At 44.9% G+C, this 11,160-nt stretch overlaps 2 protein-coding genes across 2 annotated transcripts; both read left to right on the top strand.

The window, feature by feature from the left end:
• Nucleotides 1-1,869: 1,869 nt before the first annotated feature.
• Nucleotides 1,870-2,808, top strand: LOC149524403 (olfactory receptor 8U9-like). The gene has a single exon (XM_089778848.1). The coding sequence runs from the start codon at nucleotides 1,870-1,872 to the stop codon at nucleotides 2,806-2,808; it is 939 nt and encodes a 312-aa protein (XP_089634974.1).
• Nucleotides 2,809-10,221: 7,413 nt separating this feature from the next.
• Nucleotides 10,222-11,160, top strand: LOC102459186 (olfactory receptor 5AP2-like). The gene has a single exon (XM_006111816.3). The coding sequence runs from the start codon at nucleotides 10,222-10,224 to the stop codon at nucleotides 11,158-11,160; it is 939 nt and encodes a 312-aa protein (XP_006111878.2).

The raw sequence follows: 11,160 nt of genomic DNA, 5'->3' as shown, positions 1-11,160 counted from the left end.
GTGATCCCCATGTTAAACCTCCTCATCTACAGCTTGAGGAACACAGAAGTGAAGGGCGCCTTAAGGAAAGCCATTAATAACTCCTAAGGATTTCTTGAATCTTTTAAACTCAGTCCAAAGATTTTTTAGATAAGTCGATATTGCAATTGAAGCGGAGATTTAAATATTCTGTGCTTAATTTGCATTAAAATGGCTGCCGTTCTTCCTGACTAAGCACTTTGACAGAGTCCCCTAAAATAGATAGGTAAGGGAGTGGTGAATTTTTAACTATTCAGGGGAACTGAGAATTTTTCCCTATCTGAAGACACACTGAAAAATACGTTACCCTACTTACAGATAGTAAAGAAAGAGTCTTTTCTTGGAGACAGACATAGTGTCTGTCCCCCTCAATAGCTGGAGAGAACTGCCCAGGCCAAAGGAGGAAAAAACCCCAAAATTCCTTTGTCCCAGTTTGAAATTCTGACCTGCATTCCTGTTGGCTGAATCTACGTAGTTATGTAGGGGACATAGTTAACCTCTTAGTCCCCAGGCTGTTGCCTAACCCTCATGATGATGACAGACCACATGACATGAAACCTCATGTACCAATTACATCTGGATCCTCTCAGTTAGAAGTGCAGCCAGTCTTGACTTCAAGAGCTAAGTGGTGTTAAATCCACCATGTCTCTTGCCCTGTTCCCCTGCTCATGGTTGAAAACGTGCTCAGGTTCACACCATTTGTGTGATTTATCTTTCCTATGCAAATTATGAGCTGTCAATGGAAATATCAAACTTGTCTCATCTTACAAGGCAGATCAGCAAGAGAGACCATCTTACCTCATAGGGATGGAATCCATTATAGGACCCTGGCCCATGGCAGAGAATGTTGGATAGTGGTATCTGAGGGACCCCAGTGGCATTTGTGCCAAAAATATTATGGTTTTGGCCTAGAGCATTTGGCCTCTGCACAACACAAACCATTCTTTTGTTGATCAGGTTGACTCATTGAAAAACACTTGAGGCACGAATGGGACAAATTAATCCCCAGGGCCTGAGTTATTTTGAATGGGTCCTTGGTTCCCTGAGCACATTAATTCGGTGTGATGACCTTCTAAGAGTTGGTATTCCCACTTGCTTCAGCAAGCGTGTCCCACAGGTCACAGATCTCAGTATAAAACTTCCCATCCACTCCAGAGAGGCCATTTCTTTCTCTTTTTAATTATGCACCCAGACAGACACCAAGGTGATCACCACATAGGGAGCTGACAAATGTCAGCATTAAAAATCTCATCCTGAGCTCCTACCAAATGAGTTACAGGATAAAACACCCTTTTTGGTTGGTTACAGGGGCAATTACATCGTCACGGAATTCTTTCACTGGGTTTTCCTACCGACAAGAGAAAATGCCATTTTCAGATGCTGAGATGCATAATTAGCACTGTGAGTATCCTTTTCCCCAATCTGCCATGCTGAGCCACAGAGCTCCCCTTGCCCACAGAGACAATAAAGACTGATATTCGTTTCCTCTCACCCCTTCTTGAGCTAATATTCTCATCACACTGAGACACTTTTCACCTTCATTCTCCCACAGCAGAGTCACACGTCACTGTTTGCTGCTTGGATTAATGAACAGGAGAGTCTGTCTGTGAAGAGCATGATTGAACAGTGAGTCCTTGTATGTGTACAGTGTGTGCATTGTATGGAACACCCGGCCTGACCAGCTGTGAATATCTGGTTCTGACGACTAAGACTTCCTCTGTGCTCATACTGAGACCTATTATGAACCTGGAATCCTATTTCTTCACTTATTTAAATCACAGGGAGGGGATAGGTTGTGTTAGCCAGCTCCTGCCCAGATCACTGTAGTTGCCTGATCTCTGCACAGAGGAGATGGAAGAGGGAAATCACTCGGAGGTGACTGAGTTCATTCTCACAGGACTAACAGATCGTTCAGAGTTACAGCTGCCCCTGTTTTTTTTGTTTCTACTTATTTTTCTTTCCACCATGGTGGGAAATGGCGGGATGGTCTTATTAATCATGAGTGACTCCCGACTCCACACCCCAATGTACTTTTTCGTCAAGAGTTTGTCTTTCTGTGATTTCTGCTATTCCTTTGTCATTTCCCCAAGAATGCTGCTAAGTTTCTTAACTAAGATGAAAAGCATTTCTTATACTGCCTGTGCTTTGCAAATGTTTTTTGATATGACTTTTCAGGAAACTGAGAGCCTCTTGCTGGCTGTGATGGCGTATGACCGTTATGTGGCCATCTGTAACCCACTGCTTTATACGGTCATCATGACCAGGCAGCGTTGTAACCTGTTAATGGCTGCTTGCTACACTGTGGCATTGGTAGATTCAGTCATTAACACATATTTTGTATTCCGGCTGACATTCTGCCACTCCAACATCATCAACCATTTCTACTGTGACATGGTCCCCCTGATGGCGCTCTCCTGCTCTGACACCAGCAGCACTGAGATTGTGATGTTTGCATCCGCTTGTTACATTATATTGAGCAGCGTTGTGACCATCCTCCTCTCCTATGTCTTTATCATCTCCACCATCCTGAAGATCAGCTCAGCCGAGGGCCGGCGCAAAACTTTCTCCACCTGCACTTCTCACTTGACTGCAGTGGCCATGTTTCATGGCACCATCCTTTCCATTTATTTCCGACCCACCTCCAGCAGTTCCACGGGCACCGACAAAATAGCCTCAGTGTTCTACACGCTGGTGATCCCCATGTTGAACCCCCTCATCTACAGCCTGAGGAACAGGGAGGTGAAGGGGGCTCTGAGTAAAGCCATGCATAAACTCCTCAGCAATTCTTGAATCTTTGTAACACTGTCTTCCCTTCCGGTGGGGTTGGATTTGTAATGCAGTTGCAAGTGTGAAGTGTGTAATAGCTGCCGTTGAATCATAGACATTTTGCACACCCTACTTCAACAGTTTGGCATTTCTGTGGTCTGTGTAGGGAGAGGGAGAGGTGCCTCAGGATATCCAGTGCTTCCTTTTATAGTCCTCTCCCTACTTTCAGACACATTACCAGCTGGATACCAGGAGACAAAATGTCTATGCAAAAAGATGTTTGTGGATCCTTTTTCCTCATGTTTTTGAGCTTCCTTTATTTCCCTTCCTCCTCGATGATGCTATTTGCTGCTTCGGTATGGTATTCACTAGAGCACACATTGCTTGTTATAGAGATTATTATAGAGATTGTTATAGAGATTGTTTGTGTCCATGCACAAGGAGGAGAAAGGGGATTAACATCACAATGGCCTTTTCTTGTAAGTTAAGGGATAGCAAAACAAGTAAGAGCCAAGTTAATATTTCCAAGAGACAGAATGGTGTGGACATAGTTTTTGCATAGACTTGATAAGGTGCTCCCATATTTGTTGATGCTCACAATAAAGGTAGATCAATACTTCACTTCCGAGCTTCTATGTAATTCCATACACTGTAAATTCAACATTTTAAAAATGACTATATGTTATTGCAACTATCGTTTAATTTTCCACATTCCTTGATGAAAAATTAACATATTTCTTTTACAATGCAGGAATTGTCTGAAACAACAATGCCTGGTATGTCCTAGCTGTAATTGCCTCTTCTCATTCCAACTACTTGGAAAGAGTATTTTTCAAAGCATTTACTAATTCAGGGCAGATATGGACACATAAAATTGAATTTTTTCATTCCTGCCTATGAGTGGAGAAGGCTAGTACTCCAAAGCTCCTCTTCCTCCTTTTTTCCCTGCTCATGGCATCATCACCATGTGAAGGAAATGGAGAAGCAAAGGAATAGGGGAGGATTCTGGCTCAAAGGCACCTGCCTATAAGGCTAGAAAAGCATGTAGTGAGACAAATCTTTGCTTTGAATTCATTTAGGCTCTTCAGTGAGGTGTTTTCTGACATTTTACCTTTTATTTTTTGTAAAAAAAATCTGATCTTTATGTCTCAGTATTGGCAATCACTGAAAATCGTTCTTTCTGTAATCAATAAATGTGTTGGATTGTTTTATCAAAGCCACTGTGTTTTGAATATTAAAAAAATTGAGGAACTTCTACCTGGGCACAGGATTTGTGCCTGTCATTTTCTTCAATAGACAGATGTTACACACACCGGTATTGTCCAGGAAGGTGCTGGACAGTACCAGATGCACATTCTATTGGGCATTGGTAGGCCCTGTGACCTACAGGTAAGTGTCTATGTGGTTGTATTGAAAGGCAGCATGTGATACCCCTGTACCTGAATATGCCAGAGGTAGAGCCCTGAGCCTTAGCTGTAAGTTATTTTCATAGCCCAGATGTCCTCCTCCAAAGTTCTAGAAGACATGATAGCAGAGAACAAAGCCATTTCTTCCTCTGTCTGTGTGACAGAACAGCCTTCAGCTTTCTGGAGGGAGGTTCCAAAGAAGATGGGGAGAGGCTGTTCTCAGCATTGGCAGATGAAAAAACAAGGAGCTATGATCTCAACTTACAGTGGGGGAAGTCTAGGTTGGATATTAGGAAAAATTATTTCCCTACGACGGTAGGGAAGCACTGGAATGTGTTCCTAGGGAGGAGACAGAATCTCCATTCCTAAAGGTTTTTATGTCTTGGCTTGACAAAGCCCTGCCTGGGATTAATGAGCTGGGGTTGGTCCTGCTTTGGCAGGGGACTGGACTCGATGAGTCTTAAGGTCTCTTCCAGCTCTAGGGTGCTATGATTCTGTGACTCCACTCTGGTTTCTCAGTGCGTTGGTGGTGGTGTAGTGACTCCTGTTTCTCCACCCTTCAGAGGCAGTGAAGAGAGAGGGAGAGGTGCCTCGGGATATCCAGTGCTTCCTTCTATAGTCCTCTCCCCACTTTCAGACACATTATCGGCTGGATACCAGGAGACAAATGGCTACGTCTACACTGGCATGATTTTCCGAAAATGCTTTTAGCGGAAAAGTTTTCTGTTAAAAGCATTTTCGGAAAAGCACATCTAGAGTGGCAGGATACTTTTCCGCAATAGCACTTTTTGTGGAAAAGCATCCGTGGACAATCTAGACCCGGTTTTCTGCAAAAAAGCCCCGATCACCATTTTCGCGATCGGGGCTTTTTTGCAGTAAACAGTACTATGCTGTCTACACTGGCCCTTTTGCGCAAAAGTCTTTCGGAAAAAGACTTTTGCCCGAACGGGAGCAGCATAGTATTTCCGGAAAAGCACTGACGATCTTACACGAGATCGTCAGTGCTTTTCTGGAAATTCAAGCGGCCAGTGTAGACAGCTGGCAAATTTTTCCGGAAAAGCTGCTGATTTTCCAGAAAAACTTGCCAGTCTGGACACAGCCTTCATGTCTATACGAAAAGATGTTTATGGCTCCTTTTTCCTCATGTTTTTGAGCTTCCTTTATTTCCCTTCCTCCTCGATGATGCTATTTGCTGCTTTGATATGGTATTTACCAGAGCACACATTGCTTGTTTTCAAACAGACCTGTTTGCCAACATCTGTTTGTAACCTTTATTAATCATAGAATCATAGAATCATAGAATAATAGGACTGGAAGGGACCTCGAGAGGTCATCGAGTCCAGCCCCCCGCCCTCAAGGCAGGATCAAGCTCCGTCTACACCATCCCTGACAGATGTCTATCTAACCTGTTCTTAAATATCTCCAGAGAGGGAGATTCCACCACCTCCCTTGGCAATTTATTCCAATATTTGACCACCCTGACAGTTAGGAATTTTTTCCTAATGTCCAATCTAAACCTCCCCTGCTGCGCTTTAAGCCCATTACTCCTTGTCCTGTCCTCATAATAATAGCATACAGTGCCCTCTTCGAATCTCACATATCGTATTGCCACTCGTGATTTATGAGGGTGATACCAATAAACCAATTATAATTTTCAGATGATACATTGGCAGGTGTACTTTTTAAAGACTTCAAAATAAAAAAATAAACACAAAGACTTCACATAAAGAAATCAAGCCCCTCCACAGGCTACACCCTCTGAAATAGTAGACAAAAACACATCACCCATTGAAATATATATTGAAAATGTGAGAGAACCACTGCCTGTGCAGCTCACCAAAATTTGTAGTCACACCCATAACCTTGTCTAGGCAGCACAATCAGAACCAATTTCTGGGAACGGCTCCTCGATTGCACCACAACACTCTTTAAATTCCAAGTATTCTATTGCCATGAAACTCTTCGCTCCCACTGCTCCCACCTCCAAAGAAAGACACAGCAATAGCTCATGGTGTGTTTAATCTGCCTCCCAATTGGAATGTGCCCTGGGGATCCAGCTATGGAGTGGAACAGGCAGGAGTTAATATGGATTAGAATCTTGTTCAATTGTGGTGTGAGCTATGTGTGGTCTGGATCCAACTACAAATAGAAGATGGTGCATGAAAAAGCCCTTCCAACGGTGTCTAAGACAGGGGTTTAATTCAGGAGAGCCAGGGCTCTTGGGTCCTTCACACTTGCTAAATTTGACATCCTTCTGCTCTTGTTCTGTAAGGGAAATACACAGCCCTTCAACAATGGGAGAGGTTGAAGCAAGAACATATTCCCCTCCCTGAACCTTCACTGGCATTTGCTGAGGGATGAGGAAGGTTTCAGTGAAGCTGTACTGTCCGGTGTGACATCCCTAGAGGGCAAGGGCCATAAAGACAATTTTCTCCTTCCTAGCATAACTAGATTACTGAAGCAACAAAAGTGGTTGCTGCTAGCACAGTCTCCAATGGACCAATTTACTCGGCTGCACCAGTAGAGCACCCACTTCCCCGTCACACCACGCAAAACTTTTTAAATTCCATGGGAATGCGATACTATCCTATTGCCCTGAAACACTTCACTCCCGCCTCTCCTGACTCCAAGAAACACACAGCAACAGCGCATGGTGTGTTAAATCTGCCTCCCAATTGGAATGTCCCCTGGGGATTTAGCAGTGGAGTGGGCCAGATGGGAGTTAACCTGGATTAGAATCCTGTTCAATTCTGGTCTAATCTCTCAGAGGTCTGGATCTAGCTCCAAATCCCAGACAGCTCATGAAAAAGCCCTTCCAAGGGTGCCTAGGACACGGGTCAAATTCAGCAGAGCCAGGGCTCTTCTGTCAGTGACAGTTGCTAAATTTGATATCCCTCTGCTCTTGTGCTATAAGGGAAGAACACAGCCCTTCAGCAAGGGGAGAGATTTAAACAAGTAAATATTCCCTTCTCAAACCCTCACTGGTATTTGTTGAGGACAGAAGAAGGTTTCAGTGAGGCCATATTGCCCGGTGCGACATTCCTAAAGGGCAGGGGCATGAAAAGCATTTTCGCTTCCCTAGCATGAGCAAATTCCTGCAGTTGGACAAGTGGTTGCTGCTAGCACAATCTCCAACGGACCCATTTACTTATTTATTGGGCTGTAACAGCAGGGCACCCACCTCTCCCAACAACCCCTTCTGGTTGGGTGTCTCTAGGCTTTAAAGAGTTCCTGCCCCGTAATCGGGCCACACTCCAGGGAATCCCACCTGGAGGAAATGTTTTTGTCTTACCAGTGCCCCCCCTGACCCTAACTCTCCAACTGGGCCACTAAGTACTTCAGATCCCTTTTACCATTGTCTAATTATAGGACTCTTTCTCTGTAGCCCAATTGCCACTCCAGTCTAGCAACCCTCTGAACAACAGTCTCACCGCACCATGTCCCTGTAACTGAACTGCATCAATTTCCTGGCCTCCTGCACTCCGTGTCCCCAGACTGCACTGATGCTTCACCTTTACCTCAGGGCAAATGGACATTGAGACCCAACAGCTAGCCAGGAGCGCCTGCTCACTCCCCCACTTCTACCAGCACTGAGCTGTCCATGGTGCTGAAGTTTGTTTTAGCCAGGCAGGAGTTGAAAGGCACAACGCTGATTAATACTATGAAGTCTAGACTGGGATGGGAAACCTTCTTTGAGTTGGGGGCCACTAGCCCACTGAAAAATCAGTCCGGAAACACACACAACTTAAAAGCAGAAAAAAACCCCTAACTGTGGCCCCTGATTGAGCAAGAGAAAAACACTCCCCATATTTACATTGTCCATCCGAGCCTAAGGTGGCCCAACCTACTAGATTTTGTGTGTTCCAGCCCCAGAGGTGAACAGGGGAGGGGTTTAACACCTGTGTGGGGTTCCCCAAAGTTTGGGAATTTTGAGCATCAGGGGCTGGATCCAGTTAACCCAGGGGCAGTATCCAGCCTCCAGGCCTGAGGTTCCCCAGGCCTGTTCTAGACCACTGACATCTATGATTCTATGTCAATATACACAGGTTTTCTGTAGATCCCTGATTTTTAGTACGATCATCTAAGAACACACAACACTGAACCTTACCCACAAATTACAGGTAGAACATCTCAATTACAAACCCATTCAGCCTTGATTTGAAGGGTTAAGTGGTATTTAATCCACCATGTCTCTTGGCCTGTTCCCCTGCTCATAGATGAACACGTGCTCAGCTTCATGGCCATTGAGCATCTGACCTTTTAGCCACAATGGAGTTGTGCTGATTTATACTGGGTTGGGATGTGTCAAGTGACTCCAATGGAGAGACCTCCATGTACACAGGCAGAGAACCTGGTCTAATGGGCAGTGTCCATGTGATGGTTACACCATCGAGCATGTCTTTCCACAGCCACCAAACCTAGCAAGTGAGGGAAAGCCCTAAGCATTCTCACTGGGCGCAAGATGAGCAATGTACCTGGTCTAGGTAGGATCTGTCGGCCTGTCTGCCATCACTAGAAGCCAGGAAAGAGTCCACATTCACTCTTCCAGAGCTGAACAAGGCTGCTGGGTAGGGCCAAGTGGCTGCCGTTGGGAAAATCTCCTTGTGAGAGGTCAGGCAGGCAGGGCTCACCTGTATTACAGAAACTGAAAAGATCTGGGAAGTGAAGGAACGGAATTGCTATGTGCAATGCCCAGGAGCAGCCAGTGTTATAAGTAGCCCATCTCACAAGATGAGAGCCAGGAAGGATCCTGTACAGAACAGATCCCAGCATGGAAAGGTGAAGGAATTGATGTTTCCCCTCTTCTGTGGTGTAATCTTCTCCATGGAATGTATCAGCTTTCCATCACTCTAACAAACTCACTTGCTCCCTAAGCCACAGCTGAGGGACTGGCGATGTTCCAGGGCAGCTCAGGAAGATGGGAGGCCATCATGCAGCATAGGGCATGCAGTGCAGTCTGAGAGGCTGCCCCAAGCCAGAGAACAGGGGGGATGTGCTACCATAGAGACCCCACTGGTATGTCTGAGCTGAACAACAAACTTTGATACTAAGTAAATCTGAACAAAAATGGAAATGTTTTTGTTATTTTTAGAGACCACTCTGGAATGGAAAGGAATGGGATGCCATAGATCCCTAGTCTAGAATTCGATAACTCTGACTCATATTGCATCATTTAATAACACTAGGAGTAAGGAGTGGGCAAAATTAACCACCAGGGCATGAATTACACCAATGGTGGCTTTGGTTCCCTGAGCTCATTAATGAGGTATTGTGTCTCTCTGAGTTCGGGTATTCCCAGGTGCTTGAGGAATAACATTCCATAGATCGCAGATCTCAGTATAAAACTTCCTGAATATGGTAATCTGGCAGTTTCTGTCAATGGGGAAACACCACCACGTCTATCTCTTCTCAGCAGGTACGTGCTGTTCTCCTGCATCATAGCACACATGCATACAGACAGCAGAGTGATCAGAAGGAATTGAATTGAAGATCCCCAGCACTAAATACCTGAGCTCAGATCCAACCCTTCAAACTAAAGGAAAAACCTCAGTGTTTGAAAAAACAGGCAATTAGAATGTCACTGAAGGAAACGCTTTTTCTGGGCTTTCCTACAGACGAAAGAACATGCCATTTTTAGGTGCCAAAAAGTGTCATGAGCACAGCAGAAAAGCTTAGCCACAAACTGAGATGCAAAGCTACAGAGCTTCCCTTGCCTAAAGAGGGCAGAGAGATTGACACTTGTTTATTCCTGAATTAAGCAATAATCTCATCTCACTGAGATGGTTTCTCCCTGATTCTCCCACAATGGGGCCAAAAGTCACTGTTTCCTGCTTGGATTAATAAACAGGAGTGTTCATGTGTGTGGTATGGTTAACCTGCATGTCCTTGTATTTGTACAGTGTGTGCATTGTATGGAACACCTGGAAAGATCAGCCGTGAACATCTGGTTCTGTGGACTAAGTCCTTCTTTTTCATCACTTAACTTTGGTACAAAAAAAGGATAGGTTTCCAGAGCCATCCACCTGAGGAGATGGAAGAGGGAAATCACTCCGTGGTGACTGAGTTCATTCTCTCAGGACTGACAGATCATCCAGAGCTTCAGGTCCCTCTATTTGTTTTGTTCCTACTGATTTATTTTGTCACCCTGGTGGGGAACGGGGGGATGATCTTGTTAATCACGATTGAACCTCGACTCCACACCCCCATGTACTTTTTCCTTGGTAATTTGTCTTTATGTGATTTCTGCTATTCCTCAACAATCGCCCCCAAAATGATGCAGAATTTCTTAGCGGAGAGGAAAAGCATTTCTTACACTGCCTGTGCCGTGCAATTGTATTTATCTTTCCTTTTTCAAGATATTGAGTGTCTCTTGCTGGCTGTGATGGCCTATGACCGTTATGTGGCCATCTGTAACCCGCTGCTCTATACAGTCACCATGTCCAAGCGGCTTTGTAACCTCCTGCTGGCTGGGGTGTTTGCAGTGGCATTGATGGATTCAACTATAAGCACCTACTATATATTTCGGCTATCATTTTGCCGCTCTAACATCATCAATCATTTCTTCTGTGACACTCCCCCACTGCTGGCGCTCTCCTGCTCTGACACCCACATCAATGAGATTTTGATGCTTGCCTTTGCATGCTACGTTGTAGCGAGCAGCATTGTGACCATTCTCCTCTCCTATATTTGCATCATCTCGTCCATCCTGAGGATGCGCTCTGCTGAAGGCCGGAGAAAAGCTTTCTCCACCTGCACTTCCCACTTGACTGCTGTGGGCATTTTTCATGGAACTCTTCTCTTTATGTATTTCCGACCCACAAACAGCTATTCCATGGACACAGACAAAATTGCCTCAGTGTTTTACACGCTGGTGATCCCCATGTTGAACCCCCTCATCTACAGCCTGAGGAACAGGGAGGTGAAAAGCGCTTTGAAGAAAGCAATGAATAAACTCCTGACCCATTCTTAA

This window comes from Pelodiscus sinensis, chromosome 5 (genome assembly GCF_052426305.1).
Source record: "Pelodiscus sinensis isolate ZL-2025 chromosome 5, ASM5242630v1, whole genome shotgun sequence".
Taxonomy (NCBI): domain Eukaryota; kingdom Metazoa; phylum Chordata; order Testudines; family Trionychidae; genus Pelodiscus; species Pelodiscus sinensis.
Note: the sequence above shows the minus strand (reverse complement) of the source record. Positions and strands in the feature narration are given on the sequence as shown.

Coding starts and splice junctions, on each gene's coding strand:
- LOC149524403 (XM_089778848.1), top strand. CDS start 1,870: ATGGAAGAGGGAAATCACTCGGAGGTGACTGAGTTCATTCTCACAGGA.
- LOC102459186 (XM_006111816.3), top strand. CDS start 10,222: ATGGAAGAGGGAAATCACTCCGTGGTGACTGAGTTCATTCTCTCAGGA.